Source organism: Maylandia zebra, linkage group LG14, assembly GCF_041146795.1.
Source record: "Maylandia zebra isolate NMK-2024a linkage group LG14, Mzebra_GT3a, whole genome shotgun sequence".
Lineage (NCBI taxonomy): Eukaryota > Metazoa > Chordata > Actinopteri > Cichliformes > Cichlidae > Maylandia > Maylandia zebra.
Genome location: NC_135180.1, coordinates 15,216,138 through 15,230,884, shown reverse-complemented (window position 1 = coordinate 15,230,884; position 14,747 = coordinate 15,216,138). Strand labels below are relative to the sequence as shown.

At 41.4% G+C, this 14,747-nt stretch overlaps 1 protein-coding gene across 1 annotated transcript; it reads left to right on the top strand.

Annotated features, from left to right (window-relative positions):
* Positions 1–1,899: 1,899 nt before the first annotated feature.
* vmn2r1 (vomeronasal 2, receptor 1) lies at positions 1,900–6,380 on the top strand. The gene is made up of 12 exons (XM_004561448.3): positions 1,900–2,040; positions 2,158–2,352; positions 2,462–2,587; positions 2,747–2,931; positions 3,309–3,429; positions 3,509–3,736; positions 3,829–3,952; positions 4,247–4,407; positions 4,509–4,704; positions 4,860–5,107; positions 5,241–5,440; positions 5,576–6,380. Exons 1-12 carry the CDS (start codon positions 1,903–1,905, stop codon positions 5,889–5,891), a joined length of 2,238 nt encoding a protein of 745 aa, XP_004561505.2. The 5' UTR covers positions 1,900–1,902; the 3' UTR covers positions 5,892–6,380.
* The last annotated feature ends 8,367 nt before the right edge of the window (positions 6,381–14,747 follow it).

Genomic DNA, 14,747 nt, shown 5'->3' with positions numbered 1-14,747 from the left:
CCCCTCTGACTGAGAAACATGAGCAGACAAGCAGACAGTCACCCATCAACACACCCAGACCCGTACGCAGGGGACAAGGGACGCTTTAGAAACAGTCGCAGCGTTGTAGTATTGCATAGAGACTGTACAAGTTATCACATGCAGCTGCCAATTAACTCCTGGCCGGTGGCGGTTTATCTGCAGCACAGACTAATGAACTGCTTGGTATTTTCATACAGAGAGCACAGAGATAAACGAAATTAAATAATGGGATGTTTCCAGGAGTTTGAGGCAGATGTGTTGATGTGTTTGTTTTTTTGTGAATCTTTGGTGGACCCAAAGTCCAGATTTTTTTCTTTAAAAGAGATTTAAACCTGTTTGCAGCCTTTGGATTTGAAGCACGCCTACTTTATTATTATTGTTACATTATTAATGACAAATTGGCATAAAGCTTGTGTGTTTAATCAAAATTTAAAAGGCCTTGTCCGTGTTTCATATTGAGAAAATACTGCTCATTTCAACTCGGGGCCCTCCTCTTCTCTTTTGCTCTGCTGAATCTGTAAGGTTGCCTCGTGCAGCACTTTTCCCCAGAGAGCAGATAAGACACCTGTCGAACATTTCTGCTTCCATTTGCTGTCTACAGCTACTAGAGCTCACAACCCCTGTCTGCGTCTACACAGCATGGACATCAAACTCTTTTTCCTTGGATTGTGTGCCCTTTTCTGCATCTTCAGACCTCTCTCGGCACAATCTACATGCAAGCTGAAGGCCAAGTTCAACCTGGGCGGCTATAAGGACGTAGAAAAGAAGACTGTCGTGGTTGGGGGAATGTTTCCTGTTCACAAGCGCGTTGCTTCCAACAAGGGCAACACTTCGAGTGTGCCTCTCTCCTCAGGCTGTGTGGGGTGAGTCGGGCATGTTTATGTCTTTTTTCATCATCGTTGCTATGCTGGGTTAGTCTTCTAGCTTAGGGCGCTGGTATTAAACAAACTAAAATTAAACTTGAAAACTTATTTAGGATCTTAAATGAATAAAGAAATTTTATTAAAGTATCCTAATTTTAGTACTTTCCTACCTGACAGTTTACTCCTGGGAGTCTTGGCTTCATAATTTTATAACAGAATCAAGACGGAGTAGTGTAACACCTCTGGGGCCAATTAATTACAGCAGGCCATATTATTATGGAGGCAGGCCTACAAAGTGTAGCACACAACAATAATCAACAAATTTATTAAGGGCTAGTTTAAATTATAATGTCACAAGACTAAAATGGTTTGCAATTAGTTGGTTTTCATGTATTGTCATTTTCTGCATACACTGAATACCTGTATTAACTGAAAGAAAGGTTCTTTCTTGCACTACTGTTTGTACTGGCTGATCTTTATTAATCTGCTGTTCCTTCGTCACTTATCATCCTGTAGGTTTAACTTTCGTACCTTCCGCTGGGCACAGACCATGTTGTTTGCCATCAAGGAAATTAATGCAAGGGACGACCTGCTTCCCAAAACTGACCTGGGTTACGTCATCTACGACTCCTGCTTCACCATCTCCAAGGCTGTGGAGGGCACCCTGACCTACCTGACAGGCCAAGACGAAGCTGTACCCAACTACCGCTGCGGCGATGGAGCGCCGCTGGCTGCTCTAGTGGGAGCCGGGGGCTCGGATCTGTCCATCGCGACTGCCAGGATCCTGGGACTTTATCATTTTCCGCAGGTAAGCCTGACACTCGTGTCAAAAAATTTGATAAAGTTAAGGAAAATGAACAAAGATAAAGAGTTCAGGCAAAAAGCAACAGTGTGTTCGTACTCTTGTCTTTAGGTCAGTTATTGTTCGACATGCTCTGCTCTGAAAAGTAAGTTCCAGTTCCCCACCTTCTTAAGGACCATTCCCAATGACGAGCACCAGTCTACGGCTATGGCCAAGATGGTGCTACACTTTGGTTGGACTTGGGTGGGCAGCATAGCTGCTGATGATGATTACGGCAAGTACGGCATCAAAGACTTCAAGGACCAGGTTGAGCAAGCTGGCGTCTGCATCTCCTTCTCTGAGACCTTGCCCAAGGTAGACAGATTTCAGTCAGTTTTGCCAGTCAATCTTTATTTCCCTAAACCAACTGTTAGTTCACACAGGGGTTTCATTTCTGCTAAAAAAATTTGTACTCTGATCTTTGGACTTTAGGTGCATTCCCCAGAGGCCATCCAGCGCATTGTTCAAACTGTAATTGACTCCACAGCCAAAATCATTGTGGTCTTTTCATCTGACGTGGACCTCAGTCCTCTCATCAGTGAGCTGCTCCGCAACAATGTGACCAACCGTACCTGGATCGCCAGCGAGGCCTGGATTACCTCCGCTCTCATCAGCCGGCCACCTGGGGTGAGCAAACAGCTGACTGATGACCAAAAGAAATCCAGAAAGTTTAAACCAGTCTGGACCAAATTTTAATGTTTGAGCTTAGCTTGATTATTTGAATGCTTCTATCCAGGTGAGCTCAATCCTTGCTGGCACCCTGGGTTTTGGGGTGAAGAGGGCTGACATCCCCGGTCTTCAGCATCATCTACTGAATCTGGACCCCTATGCAGACTTGCTCACTGAGGAATTCTGGGAGACGGTGTGTTTGTTAACCTTAGGAACTTGCAAACATCTACATGGTAGAATCAGTATTGCAATGATAATTAAACTGTGAATGATGAACCTTCAGTGAAAACACTGACAATTAAACAGATCCCCCACAAAATAACAATTTTGTGATTTTACTTTTGCCTTGCAGCTGTTTAACTGCACGTTGGACTACAGCAAAGCTATGAGAATGGCAAAACAGAGGGCCACGTACGTGAACGGCACACTGTCCAGGACAGTGACAGGATTGCCTGATGGGCTGTGTACCGGGCAGGAGTCTGTGGCACAACTCAACAACACGTACTCTGACATCTCTCAGTTACGAATCACTTACAGGTCAGCTCACAATGCCACCGCTCAAAAAACAAACAACCAAAAACAGCAACTGATATATAACCATAACCCAGACAATTAAATGTGCTACTGTTGCAGCATACACTGAGAAAACTTTGTTGCTGTTGTCGCACAGTGCTCCTGAAAGCAATTTATAGTTATCTATTTTAGTTCTGTGTGTAAAGCCTCAGTAGCAGTGAGCCCTGTGTGAATCATTCACTCAGTGCAGTGTGTGCAGCTTTCCTGTGAACTGTTTCTACCACAGAAAATAGCTCCAAAGTAAGCAAGGTACTAATTCTGAAAAGGCACATTTGTCCTTTTGTTGTCTCGTTGTAGCAGGGTGGTAATGTTTATAATAATAAAGAAACTGTTTCACGCAGCGTGTACAAAGCTGTGTATGCTGTAGCCAACGCCCTGCACAACCTGGAGCACTGTGAACCCGGAAAAGGGCCGTTTGTCGGGAAAACATGTGCTGACATCAACAACTTTGAGCCGTGGCAGGTAAACGTGTGCAATAATGAGGTCACGTGTGTGCGTATTGTACTTTTGCTACTTAAACCTCAATTTTTCTCCTCCTTAGCTGATGTATTACGTGAAGAATGTGCGTTTCAAAATGCCAAACACAGGGGAGGAGATCTTCTTTAACGACGGAGATGTGGACGGCTTCTATGACATCATCAACTGGCAGGTCAATAATAATGGGGAGATATCTTATGTCACTGTGGGGAACTACAATGGCTCTGCAGCTCCAGAGAACAGGATGACCATAATGAACGACTCCATCGTGTGGAACAATGACATGTTGGAGGTCAGCGGTATATCGATAAAGAAGAAGTTAGCATATGCTCCTTTTAGATTATGATTCGGTAGCTCATGTATTTCTGTTGCTATGTGTGAAAGCCTCCTCGGTCAGTGTGCAGTGAGAACTGTCAGCCGGGCACCAGGAAGGGGATTCGACAGGGAGAGCCGGTCTGCTGCTTTGACTGCATTCCCTGTGCTGACGGAGAGATCAGCAACACAACTGGTCAGTAAACAACAGGACCACATTTCTTAAATGGTACATGGGCTCTTTCTTCTACTCTACTTGAGTACTCAAAGCACTTTGTACAACTTGCCTCATTCACACATTCATGCTTTAAGTGCTTCCTATCTAACATTCACATTTAGAAATACACAGAATTACACTGCGTGTTACAGTCACTGTTGATAATTTAAAACTCAAGAATTTTGAAATAGACCCAACACCATTAGCACATGTAGATTATGGTAAACATGGTCCTGATGCCCTCGTATTACACTTGGCCTCCCTTTATCACAGATGCTCGTGAATGCATCCTTTGCACTGGCGATTTCTGGTCCAATGCGGCTCATGACGCCTGTGTACCAAAACTCATTGAGTTCCTGGCCTTTGGAGAACCACTGGGAATTACTCTTATTGCCATTTCTGCCTTTGGAGCTTTAGTCACCATCGCTGTCGGGGTGAGAAAAGCCAAACACAAAATTATACCTGAGAGAAGCTCCGATGTGGAGAGGAAACAAGCAAAAAAAAAAAAGTTAAACTTCTTATTTTTTTCTCCCAGGTATTGTTTATTATGCACATTGGCACCCCTCTGGTGAAAGCCAACGATACACTGTTGAGTTTTTCACTGCTCTTCTCTCTGGTGGTGACCTTCCTCTGCTCCATCGTCTTCCTCGGAGAGCCACAACACTGGAGCTGCATGACCAGTCAAGTAGCCTTGGCTCTAGGATTCGCCCTCTGCCTTTCCTCCATAATTGGTTGGTGACCAATTGAAATCATTTTTTCCATTTTTTTTTATAGCTTACTTAACCTTTTTATGTGCCTTGATCCAGACAAAATAAAATCACTGAGATTTTCTCTATAAGGGGCAAAAAGGCAATCTGTGTGTTCACAGTAAACTTTTTTCTTTCAGGTAAGGCAGCAGTATTGATGCTGAGAGCCCAGGTGCTGAAAGCTGCCCGAGCCCGAGCAAGAGCTGCTGCCAAAGCTGCAAAAGCTGCTGCAAGAGCAGCTGCCGAAGCAGCGGCGAATGATGGCAGTCCTGATGTCATCGTAACCAACACTCTCCACAATGACACCAGTGCCCCTCCTATCCCTGAGGTCGACCGTCTCACCCGTGCTCACCAGAGGGCAATAGCTGCTGTAGCTACATTAATACAGGTAAACATAAATAATTCATCAGTGGGGGTAAACCTTAATCAGCTGTAAAATACGACATCTGTCCCTGACCTCTAAATGTTTGTAACATAAAACCATGTGGAAATATAGCGGACATTAACATCCTTCTTCCCAGGCTATAGCGTGCACAGTGTGGCTCATTGTCCTACCTCCACAACCCGTCAAGAACACCTCTGGTCAGAATATAAAGATCATTCTTGAGTGCGATCAAGGCTCAGTGGTTTTCATCTGTTGCATCTTTGCTTATGACATCCTGCTGGCTCTGCTGGCCTTTATCTTTGCCTTCATAGCTCGCAAACTGGAGGACTACGTCAGGTAGGTCACACAAGGAAAGTTAAGCATTAGCAATGCACACCCTAATTTTTCTTGTGGGGGAAATATTTCATAACACACAATGTCATTTATATATTCATCACATTAATTGTGTTCTCTTTTTAAACACTTTCACAGTGAGGCAAAATGTCTTACCTTCAGCATGCTGGTCTTCTTCATCGTGTGGATCTCTTTTGTCCCGGCTTACCTCAGCACCCGTGGCAAGTTCATGGTTGCCGTTCAGATTTTTGCCATCCTGGCTTCCAGCTTTGGCCTGCTAACCTGCATCTTCTTGCCTAAGTGCTACATCCTTTTGATCAAACCTGATCGCAATAAGGAGGAGCTGATGAAGCCCCGACCCAAACCTAAAGATGGAACCTCAACTGGGACGTCAGCGTCTCTCGCTACGACTGCAACTGAGGCTACAATTGCAACCACTGCTATCGATGACTAGTGGCGAAGTAATAACTAAAGTTAGCCACAAATGTAAAAATAATGTAGACAGAAGTTGTGCCACTGACTCAATGAACAGCTGTTGCTGCTAATTAGGCTTTCTAGTCATGTTGATCACATCATCATGCTTGTTCTATAATTAATGGGCAAAATATTTTATTCTGAAAAAGATATATATATTTCTTTTGGATCCACAAGTATTCATGCAAAATTATGTACGTGTCTAAATACCTAAATAGACTGAATGTGTGTACCTTCACATGCATTTCAATAAGTGATATATTAGATAGACCAAAAACAGCTATTTTGTAGATATAATAACAAGTTCAGGCTGTTACTGTAAAACCTCTTTGAATACCATTTTCAAACACTTTGCAATTTTTAAAAAGGAAATGCATACAAATAGCTTCGTGTAAAAAAACACAGAAATGCATGTATAGTGCACCTCTGCTGGATAATTTTATTACTCAATAATATAATAAATGTTATTATCATTACAATTATCATTATGTCATTATCATTATCATTTTTCTCCTTAAAGAGAAACATTATTATTATTTTTGTAGATTTTTTTTTTATATATTATGCTAGATAACTTTAATAAAAAGTGGATCAGATGCCTTGGAGTTGGCCTCCTGTGTTGTCTTCCGCAGTACAAATGAGTTTGTGATGAATGTTACTGGCGCACTATCAGCCTTGCATAGTGCCAAGTACCTCAGTATCCATGTGTGGGGCACTGAGTCATACACTTTGTTGAAGTCAATCCAAGCAGTGCTTAGGTTGGTCTGCCTGGTCTTAGAGCCCTGGTGTACTGCTCTATCAACCAGGAGCTGGTGCAATAACCCTCTCACGTTATTTCTAATGCCTTTCTGAGTTGTGCTCATTGTAGCTCTCTTCACGACAGCACAGACACAGGTTGGTTCTTTGAAACGGGCGTTTATTACTTGGGCTTTCTCGCCTCAGCTTCACCATCGCCAATACGCCATGAGAACTGGTCACGAGTGAACATTACAAACCAATTAGCAACTTTACAGTACACATATCAAGTCCAAACACAAATAAAAACATTTCTCAAATGACAAATACCTCGTTGACTGCTTGTCCTGAAAAGAGGTCCTTAAGTCCTTGTGTTGCTTTTACTTTTAATAAACTTTTAGCTCAACACGCTTCATGAAAGACATCTGCTCTCGCAGTCCATGAAAAGTCTCTTGTACTCTCGTTAAGGATATTCTCACGAGACACTAGCTCTTACACTTTACACATGCAAATTTCAAATAAAGACATCAGTGTTGTGGAGAGGCAGGTAAATGCCTGGTAGTTTGATGCCATTGTGCCCTTGTGGGGCTCCTTCATGATTAGGATTGTTTTGCCATTCAGTGTCATGGTCCTCCAGTGCTGGCTCACCCTATTCTCTCTCTATCCCTCCACTCTTCATCTTCTATCTCTGTGTATAGCTGTGCGTGTGTGTGTCCAGCACACCTGTGCTGATAAACTCACCTGTTGAAAATCCTGTGATCACCTGGTCACTACTTAGGAGTCTTGTTGGCTACTCTTGCCTCAGTCTGTGCTGTGCTTTTCTTAGATTTCCACCTTACCTGTTCTGTTCCCCTCTGTGCAGGACTCGGGGATCCTTCCCAAGTGAGATAGAGTTTTTCCTGTGAAGACATATTCTGTTAATTTACCTGAACTGGAGCCCTGAAACCCTCTGACTGCTTATCCATCTTCATCCATTGTCATTCACAGTAAATAAATGCACTGAACTTAACCTCCTGAGCTCCATTATGAGTCCACCAGTTTATATCTGTTATGACAGTCTAGATAAGTACCTGCTGTTAGCAGCCCTGTTATTTTTGCTGCCAGGCAATCATGGAGTCCTGTTCTTCCTTCAGCCAGTCTGTTCACTGAAGTGCAGAAGGCTGTTATTAGAGACAGGTCCTATATGAAAAAGAGGTACAACAAAAAGGCTATAACTGAGGCTCTAGAAACTGCCAAACAAAGCCTCACGGCTCTGACCACTAGGCTGAAGAGATATACCAGAGAAGCCAAGAGAATGAATGGCCTGTTCTCCAAAGATTCATCCAGAGTGTTTGCTTAGCTACAAGGGAATAATAGCACAAGGACAGACCCATACACACACATCTGTGAGAGTGAGGTATTACACAACACCAAGGCCAAGTGGCTGGTAGATACAGCAACCTCACAGAGCGAGAGCCAGCCAACATCTCAAAGGCAGACAGACGTCAAATAACAAGTCTTCAGGATGAAGAGCTGGACAGCACCAGAGCCTGCCATGATCCATTAGTAAAGACAACACTGTAGGCCAAATCCAAGGGAGTAGCATAAGTTACCATCAAATGCAGAATATACGAAAGTGATGCACTGTCCCCGCTGTTCTTCAGGAAAAGTTCTCCAGGCTTCTTAAAGGACATTCAAAGCTTTTCTTTGGGTGTTGGGTGCCTTTTGTTTCGTAGATGATCCCACACTCCATTGATAATATTGAGATCTGGGATTTGGGGATGTCGATCCAAGTTTGATAGTGTTAATTTTTTTTAATTGTGTGTTTTTTTATATATGTATGCTTTGCTGCATCGGACATGTGTTGGTGTCATGCCGAAAAATTAAGCTTTTGCCAGTCAGATGCTTTCCAGATGGTTTTGCATGGTGGATCAAAATTTAATGGTATTTTTCTGTGTAATTTCATGAGCTTTGCCAAGGTCTCCAACACCACTGGGTAAAATGCAGCTGCCCTTCCACTGAGACCATTTCTGATCAGGTTTCAGTGAACAGATCAACAGAAGATCTATCTGTATCAGGTCTTTTTTTGGATTTTCCTCCATTCTTTTAAGGACAAGAGTTTCGCACACTGTTTAACTGCACTTCTTCTTTTGTCCTCCACTTAGGACACACCACACCTTTAAAATGTAAATGGGGGGGGGGGGGGGGGGTATTATACCAATGATGCTAATATGATATACTCCACAGTAGAATTCATTGTTCCATGTGAGATGAGCCTTTGTGTTCCTTTTGGTCAGCATTGATTTTCTCCTTGAACTCTCCCATGGATGCCATTTTTGCCCAGTGTCTTTCTTATTGTTGAATCATGAAACCTTAACTGAGACGAGTGACACCTGCAATTCTTAGTCCCTTTTCATACAGGACAAAGTAGGTTTGGATAAAAAATTTTTTTCAAAAGTGCATTTTACATTTACCCGGGTTATCTTTGTCTAATATTAAAATTTGTTTGATCTGAAACATGTAAGTGTGACAAATACACAAAGCACTAGTAGACTAAAGGAGAAAACAGGTCAAGAAACACTTTTTCACACCACTGCAAATCTCTTAGCTGGCTAGAACAATCCAGCAGAGGGCGCTGATGTAAGATTTTCTTTTCTTCTTCTTTTTAATCTGCACGTTGGTTGGATATGCACTAAATTGGCCACAACTCTCACTCTGATTTAAGACATTACATTTCTTTGATGAAAGGCTCCAATTTGATATCAATATAGGAAAAAAACATACTGCATCAATATATATGGAGTGATGAAAGATTAAAAAGATATGATGAATTTTTCAGACTACTTTTATGAGATGGAGAGATATTAATTATGATGGATTGCATGTGATGGCCTCTTACTGCTGAAGAGACAAAAGGAAGCACAGAGACAGCAGAGCGCACCATGATGTCATGTGTCTGTGTGTGTTTGCTGCTATAATGCTTTGATAATGTCTGTGTTACAAAAGATGAAAAAGCTATATTTTGTGTTGCTTTATGCCTCTTTCACCGTCATCATCATCATCATCATCATCATCACTCATCACTGCTATTTTTTTCTGCACGTCAACCTATGTGCTGATCTGTGTGTGTGTGTGTGTGGGGGGGGGGAGGGGGACGGTGAACTGTGTCCAATCAAAGCTATCGGTGCGGACGGTAATAAATTCTCCTGGTGACAGAGGGGTGAAGGAAGGAATGTTTATAAGTTATTGTCAGCTGACGACAATGAACAGAAACACTGGTGCTAAACTGAGACGCGTGCACGTGCATCACTGCATATATATGTGTGTTAATCTTACTTTGCTTCTGAGCGTGCGTCCGTGCTTGTTTTCAGTTATCTGTAGGCTGTCAGAACAGTTTACATCATTACAGTCTGTTGTTTTAATAAATGTTAATTTTCAACACCTGTCTGCTATAAATACAAGCGTTTAAATGCCATCAAACTGATGACTTATAGCATTTGTATTTCTTCCCAAATGTAAAATCCAGTGTTTAGCTAGTCTCCATCCGTATAAAATCTAATTAATATGAAATTCAATAAGTTAAAAATCTAGATACTCATAATGGTGGAAGTTGGGAAATTCCTGTGTTGCAACAGCAAAAGCATGAAAATGACTGATTGATCGAGAAGGTGGGACTGTTTTTTGTTCTGTGGCTCTGATTAGTTATCAGTTACCATCATGTTCATGCAAGAGTTATGGAAGGGTATGCTCTAATAAAGACAAAGAGAGGAATTTAGATCAGGGCTTGCCAGAGTCTGTCTACACCTTTTAAACTGCCAGCATGAACTCAAAATTTAACAGCACATGACATGGAAACAGGAATTTGTGGAGGTAAGTGTCTTAGATTACAGTGATGTACCACGGAGATAGACTTACACAAGATTTCCAGAATTGCTTACTTGGTTATCTTTGTTAACAGGCTGTCTGTGTAGGTTCTCAGTAAACGTGCTCTCTGACCTTGAGGTCGAGGTCACTGAAATTCAAACTCTTCTGAGATTTTTAAATGATGGTGTCAATTGGAAAATCCTAGATGATTTTCAGAACCTGACCTTTGGCCTTGAGGTCAAGGTCACCAAAGTTCAAACTCATTCAAGAGTTTTGGTAGATGCACCTAAATGGCAAGGTAGGATATATCACAGGGCAGGGACTGGAAACTCAGAAACTGAGAGGAAAGGGCATAATACCAAATGCCAAGATGAATAGAACCGAATATTGCTGAATTTGAAATGTTTTTTCTTTTGGCTTACTTGTTGTTTCCTGAACATAGGCAGCCGAAGGCTACATGACTGGCAGGCGAGAATATGAGAGCGCTGGAGAGTAGGCAGACAGGTGGAAAACAGGTAAGTCATTTCCTTAGCTGGGAATAGGATAAACAGATTGGTGTAGACAGACTCAGGTAAATGGATATCCAGGTAAACCGATTTTCAGATTGGGGTCCAAGCAGACAACTAGGAAGGAGAACAACACACGATACCATAGAATAAAAGCCAAAAACACAGGTAAAAAGGAAGGCCTGATTACCATGGTAACGACAAGAACAGCCTAGCAGAGACAGCTACACCGTCCAGCCTTTAAATACCAGGAACCAGGAGCCCATGCATAGGCCAGTACAGCAGAGCCAGCCCAATAATTCCACCTGAAGCTTCGGAGTAAAGAGTTAGAAGTGGAGAGAAAAAGAGGAAGAAGACCCAAACTCTATGTTGCTGGGTCCATAACAGCATACGAATTATTTATAAGACTTTCCACTCATTTAAAAATGTTGTTCATTTCATTGGTATGTTATTTTAGCAGTGGTATTCCATCATGATAAGCAAGCCAAGCAAGGCAGTGCTTAATTTCTCAATCTAAAAACAGACATAAATTAAAATATACAATGTTGTTGAAATGCCATGAAGCTGCTTGCGTGTTTGCATGTATCCTTTACATTACTGTCATCTTGCGGCTGCAGTCTGCTATTGCCTCTGAAAGCTGCACTGATTTCCTGCTCGTAGGAAACTATAGCTGTCTCTGTTTTACAGACATGTCTGTTAACTACTGGACTGGAGCTGGGCAAACAGGGTTTTTTAAGCGCATCTTTTACTTTAAACTGATGGGAGACCAGAGATCAGTTCTAATCCTTGCTTTGTGTGGGAATCACACAACTACCTTGGCCAAGAAGTGTGATGGAGAGAAAATGAAGTTGTGCAGAAAAAGAAATGTGAGGGTAATGGGGAAAGTCTCTGCTTGCTTTTCCATACAATTTACAACATGTCATTGCAATTTAGAACAAAATACTACTTCCTTACATGAAGCTTATCAAAACTTGCCTTCACCTCTTCTCATAGCTTAAGTTACCCTCACTGGTTACACAGGCAGGTGGCTGTAAACAGTAAACACCATTAAGGACCTTTCATCGTCATGAAACCAGTCACTTCTGAATAGTTTCCATGACATTTGTGTTATTCTTAATGTCAAAATGATACTTTGCACTCAGGGACCCAAGCGTGTAAAGGATCACTTGAGCTCCTGGTGATCTGTATGTGCGTAATTCACAGTCATATTTCATTTAGTTTATACAGCTATATTCCTTTTTCTATTTCTATTTCTATTGATACTTCAGGCGTATGTTAAGAAGATCAGTGTTGGCAGCTGACACCTGTCACTAACTATATTTATACAGTCTATTTCCCCCCTGTGGAGTGAGAAGAAAAATGCTTGCAATAAAAAATCATTATAACGTTTTCAAAGCTGCAATTATCTCTTTCCAGCATCTCATATTAAAGATAAAATGAATTAACCTGTCAATTCTACTAATTTTCTTTTGTTAAAAGAGAATTAAATAGCTGCTACATATAAAAAAACACTTTGTGAGAGAAAATGGAGACCCCTGGGAGGTGCAAAGGCTCAACATGCGTCTTCTAATTTAATAGTGGAAGGAGCAGCTGTCCTGTTTTGTTCCACACAGTTTTGCACCAGTGTAGTTCATATGTGTGTGTGTGTGTGTGTGTTTGTGTGTCTTTTTGTTTAAACTCTATAATGTCACCACGTTTTCTTTATCACCCTCTCACCATTCCTTTACTGCATTTCACCCTCCCCCCCCCCCCTCTCTCTCTATATATATATGTAGTCTGCATATCCACCTATACTGTAGTATTTGCTGTAGTAATAGTAGTAGTACTATCAGTTTACCTTTCCGTGAGACCTCATGAAAACAACACGAATGACGGATTTTGTTCGTGCTAGAATTTCCACCCTAGTGACTCCAACATTGCACACGGGTCAGGTTCGATACACACTGTGTGACAAATTTTCTAAATGACCTCGAAGGACAACAGGTCTCCAAGTAGAGGTGGTGTGTGCAGGTCCATGTGAACTTTGGAAATATGCTGGTTTATCTCAAGAGACCAAAAGTGGACGCACTAAGCTAGGAGGAAATTAACTCCCAACACTGGGAGATGCTAAAGCTCTGAGCCATGTGAAATCCTGGCCAACTAACACATAACACTTCTAACTACTACCGGCCTGAATGTTACTCTCCAGTGTAAGAAGAAGGAAACTTGATTTGATGTCAGAGGGCTGCAGTGACTTTTGCAGAAAGGGAAGCAGACACAAACAGCACCCTCCACCTATTAACAAGACAAATAATAACCATTTTATGCTGTCCTTGATTCTTTAAATATGCTGATAGCCTCCTGTAGCTTCATGCACTCTACATGGATGTCTTAGTAAATTATTATTATTTGTATAATCAAATAAACATCTACTATACAATCAAAACAATTCTCTACTATTATCTGACAATGAGGAGTCGTTTTTAGAACCATTTCTTTAGCAAAAGAAGCAATAAAACACTACGAAAATATCCAATACATAGAAAACGATCATTGTCAAATTTGCATAAATTATCAAAAGTAAAAATAAATATATTGCACAAAAATATTAAGCTCTATATAAAGCTCTTGAGAAGTGGAGATATAGACATTACTTTTATTTTTATTGCACAGAAGGACAAGAGCGTGACAGTTATGTGCAAACAGCATCCAGGCTCGAACACAACTTCAGCTCTTTGCAAGCACCTGCACAGACAGCATGCTAACACTAAGCTAAGCTAAGCTAAGCTAAGAACCCAGCCCAGCAGACCGAGCCTGAATTTCAACAAGTAATAAAGTGATGCTCAGTCAGGTTTACAGCTTCCGTTTCTACCTGTTCATGTTTCTAAGGTAGAATCATTGTGATGATTGCTTTGAAGTCTCCTTAGGCTGGTTTTCATGTTTTGCTTTGTATTCATACTTGCACACTAAAACAAAGACCTTATGTCTATCTTAATTAGCACAGGGTTTTATGTTGGTGCCTGGAACTGTTGCCTCAGGTTTAGATTGTTAACTGGTAATGTGTGATTTAGTAGTTTTATGAGAGTTGTGTAACAAATTACATGCTTAAATAAATAAAATAGTTAATGCATTAGCAACAAGTAAAATGTTATACATTACTTTTTTGTGTAATGAACCCAACACTTGTCGTCAGTAAGAAAACTTATCTATTGATAAATGACAGAAGCTTATCTCTTTTCTATTCCCAGCTGTTTCATAACTGAACAATGGAAGTAGTTTCAGCAGCAGCTTAATTCTCACACTAGTCTCCTGTTAGTCTCCCATCACAGATGGAAAGTTTATCCACAATGAACAAACAAAGATAACTAGAAAAGTCTCTGGGCCTCTCAGTTTGACAAGCTCTTGTCATTGTTTATGGGTCGTAAAATGAAGACATGCTACAGTTTCATACAGCATCCAAGGCAAGCAGTTTCCAGTAGCAATAGCCAGTTGTAGCCACAAGATGGCAGTAATGTGAAGGATGGTTGCAAACATGACACTCTTTATGGCAGAACAATGTTTGAGATTAAAGGAGAGGGTTCACTTTAACTCTGGTACATTTCACCTCATGTCTATTTTTAGATTTGATTAGGCAAGCAACTGAAGCGACTCCAAGTGTAGAATTGCACTGATCTGTGTAAATACATTGAGTTATCTGGACAACTGGAGCCTGGAATGTCCTCTGGGAACCAGTTGTTATTGACAAAATGATGGGCAACAAGCAACCTCCTTGT

Coding starts and splice junctions, on each gene's coding strand:
- vmn2r1 (XM_004561448.3), top strand. CDS start 1,903: ATGGTGCTACACTTTGGTTGGACTTGGGTGGGCAGCATAGCTGCTGAT. Junction 2,041..2,157: donor TCTCTGAGACCTTGCCCAAG/GTAGACAGATTT, acceptor TTTGGACTTTAG/GTGCATTCCCCAGAGGCCAT. Junction 5,108..5,240: donor CTGTAGCTACATTAATACAG/GTAAACATAAAT, acceptor CCTTCTTCCCAG/GCTATAGCGTGCACAGTGTG.